Source organism: Parasteatoda tepidariorum, chromosome 6 (assembly GCF_982258835.1).
Source record: "Parasteatoda tepidariorum strain Cologne lab strain chromosome 6, Ptep-v5.0, whole genome shotgun sequence".
Classification (NCBI taxonomy): Eukaryota; Metazoa; Arthropoda; class Arachnida; order Araneae; family Theridiidae; genus Parasteatoda; species Parasteatoda tepidariorum.
This window is the reverse complement of record NC_141760.1, coordinates 16,495,577-16,496,684: the sequence shown is the minus strand read 5'-3', so window position 1 is coordinate 16,496,684 and position 1,108 is coordinate 16,495,577. Positions and strand designations below refer to the sequence as shown.

Below are 1,108 nucleotides of genomic sequence, written 5' to 3'. Positions count from 1 at the left end.
GTAAGAAAATCCGCTCCTAAAATTGGTTGAGTAACGTCAGCAACAAGAAATTTCCATTGAAATCGCCTGGAAATTCCGAAATCTAAAGTACATGTTGTTTGACCGTAAACTGCAATTTTCGAACCATTAGCAGCATAAATATCAAAAGATTTATTAGAAATCAAATTTTTCTGCATATGTGTTTTTGGAATAACTGAAACAGAAGCCCCGGTGTCTATAAGAAACTGGCGGTTGGTGAGTCTGTCGTATACAAATAGGCGACTTTGACTAGGACCTATATCTGCCGTCGCATGAACAGAGGGTCCAATCAGTTTTCCGAATTTTGAGCGTAATTGCAAGGAGGAATGCATTTATTAGCTTTAGTACCGAATTTATAGTGATACCAGCATAGAGGTCCAGCCACAGTGCGCTGTGTCGACCTTGAACGAGAACCTTGTCTACGTGTGCTAAATTTATTTTTATTCCGATATTGTTGTCTAGACAAACGTGTAACGGTCTCGGAAAGTTTACGAATTTCATCCTCCAATTTTTGAAAACGCGAATTGTCATCTGTCACATTTATAGAATTAACTGTCAATGAATTTTGAGTTACTTCCAAAATTTTATCGGCTTTCTCGGCTAGGAGAGATAAATTTTGCTCACCTTTTTCCATGCAAACTAAAAGAATTTGTTGCACGGAGACCGGTAAACGCTGAAGAAAAAGTGAACGTAAAATTTCTGTGCTTATAGAATTACCAGCGAGATCTTGCATGGAGCGTAATAAGTGAGAAGGTCGTTTATCTCCCAATTCTAAGTCTTTAAGAAGCATTTTCAAACGAGCAGTTTCGGAATCTGCATAGTTTGCAATTATTCTATTTTTAATCGTTTCATATTTATTATCAGTAGGTGGCTGCCGAATAATATCCGAAATTAAAGTTAGAACGTCTCCATCTAGAGCAGACACAACGCAGTGATATTTTGTGTCGTCGGCGCTTATCCCAGATACGACAAACTGAGATTCCAATTGAATAAACCACACTTCTGGATTAGCGCGCCAAAACGGGGGTGCTTTAAAAGCGACGCGAGCAACATCTGCCACGCTTTCAGAAGCAGTAATTTCGTCAGGCAT

The 1,108-nt window shown here is 39.0% G+C and overlaps 1 protein-coding gene across 1 annotated transcript; it reads right to left on the bottom strand.

The window, feature by feature from the left end:
* Positions 1-307: 307 nt before the first annotated feature.
* LOC147807635 (uncharacterized) lies at positions 308-1,108 on the bottom strand. Its single transcript, XM_087166728.1, has one exon. The coding sequence runs from the start codon at positions 1,106-1,108 to the stop codon at positions 308-310; it is 801 nt and encodes a 266-aa protein (XP_087022854.1).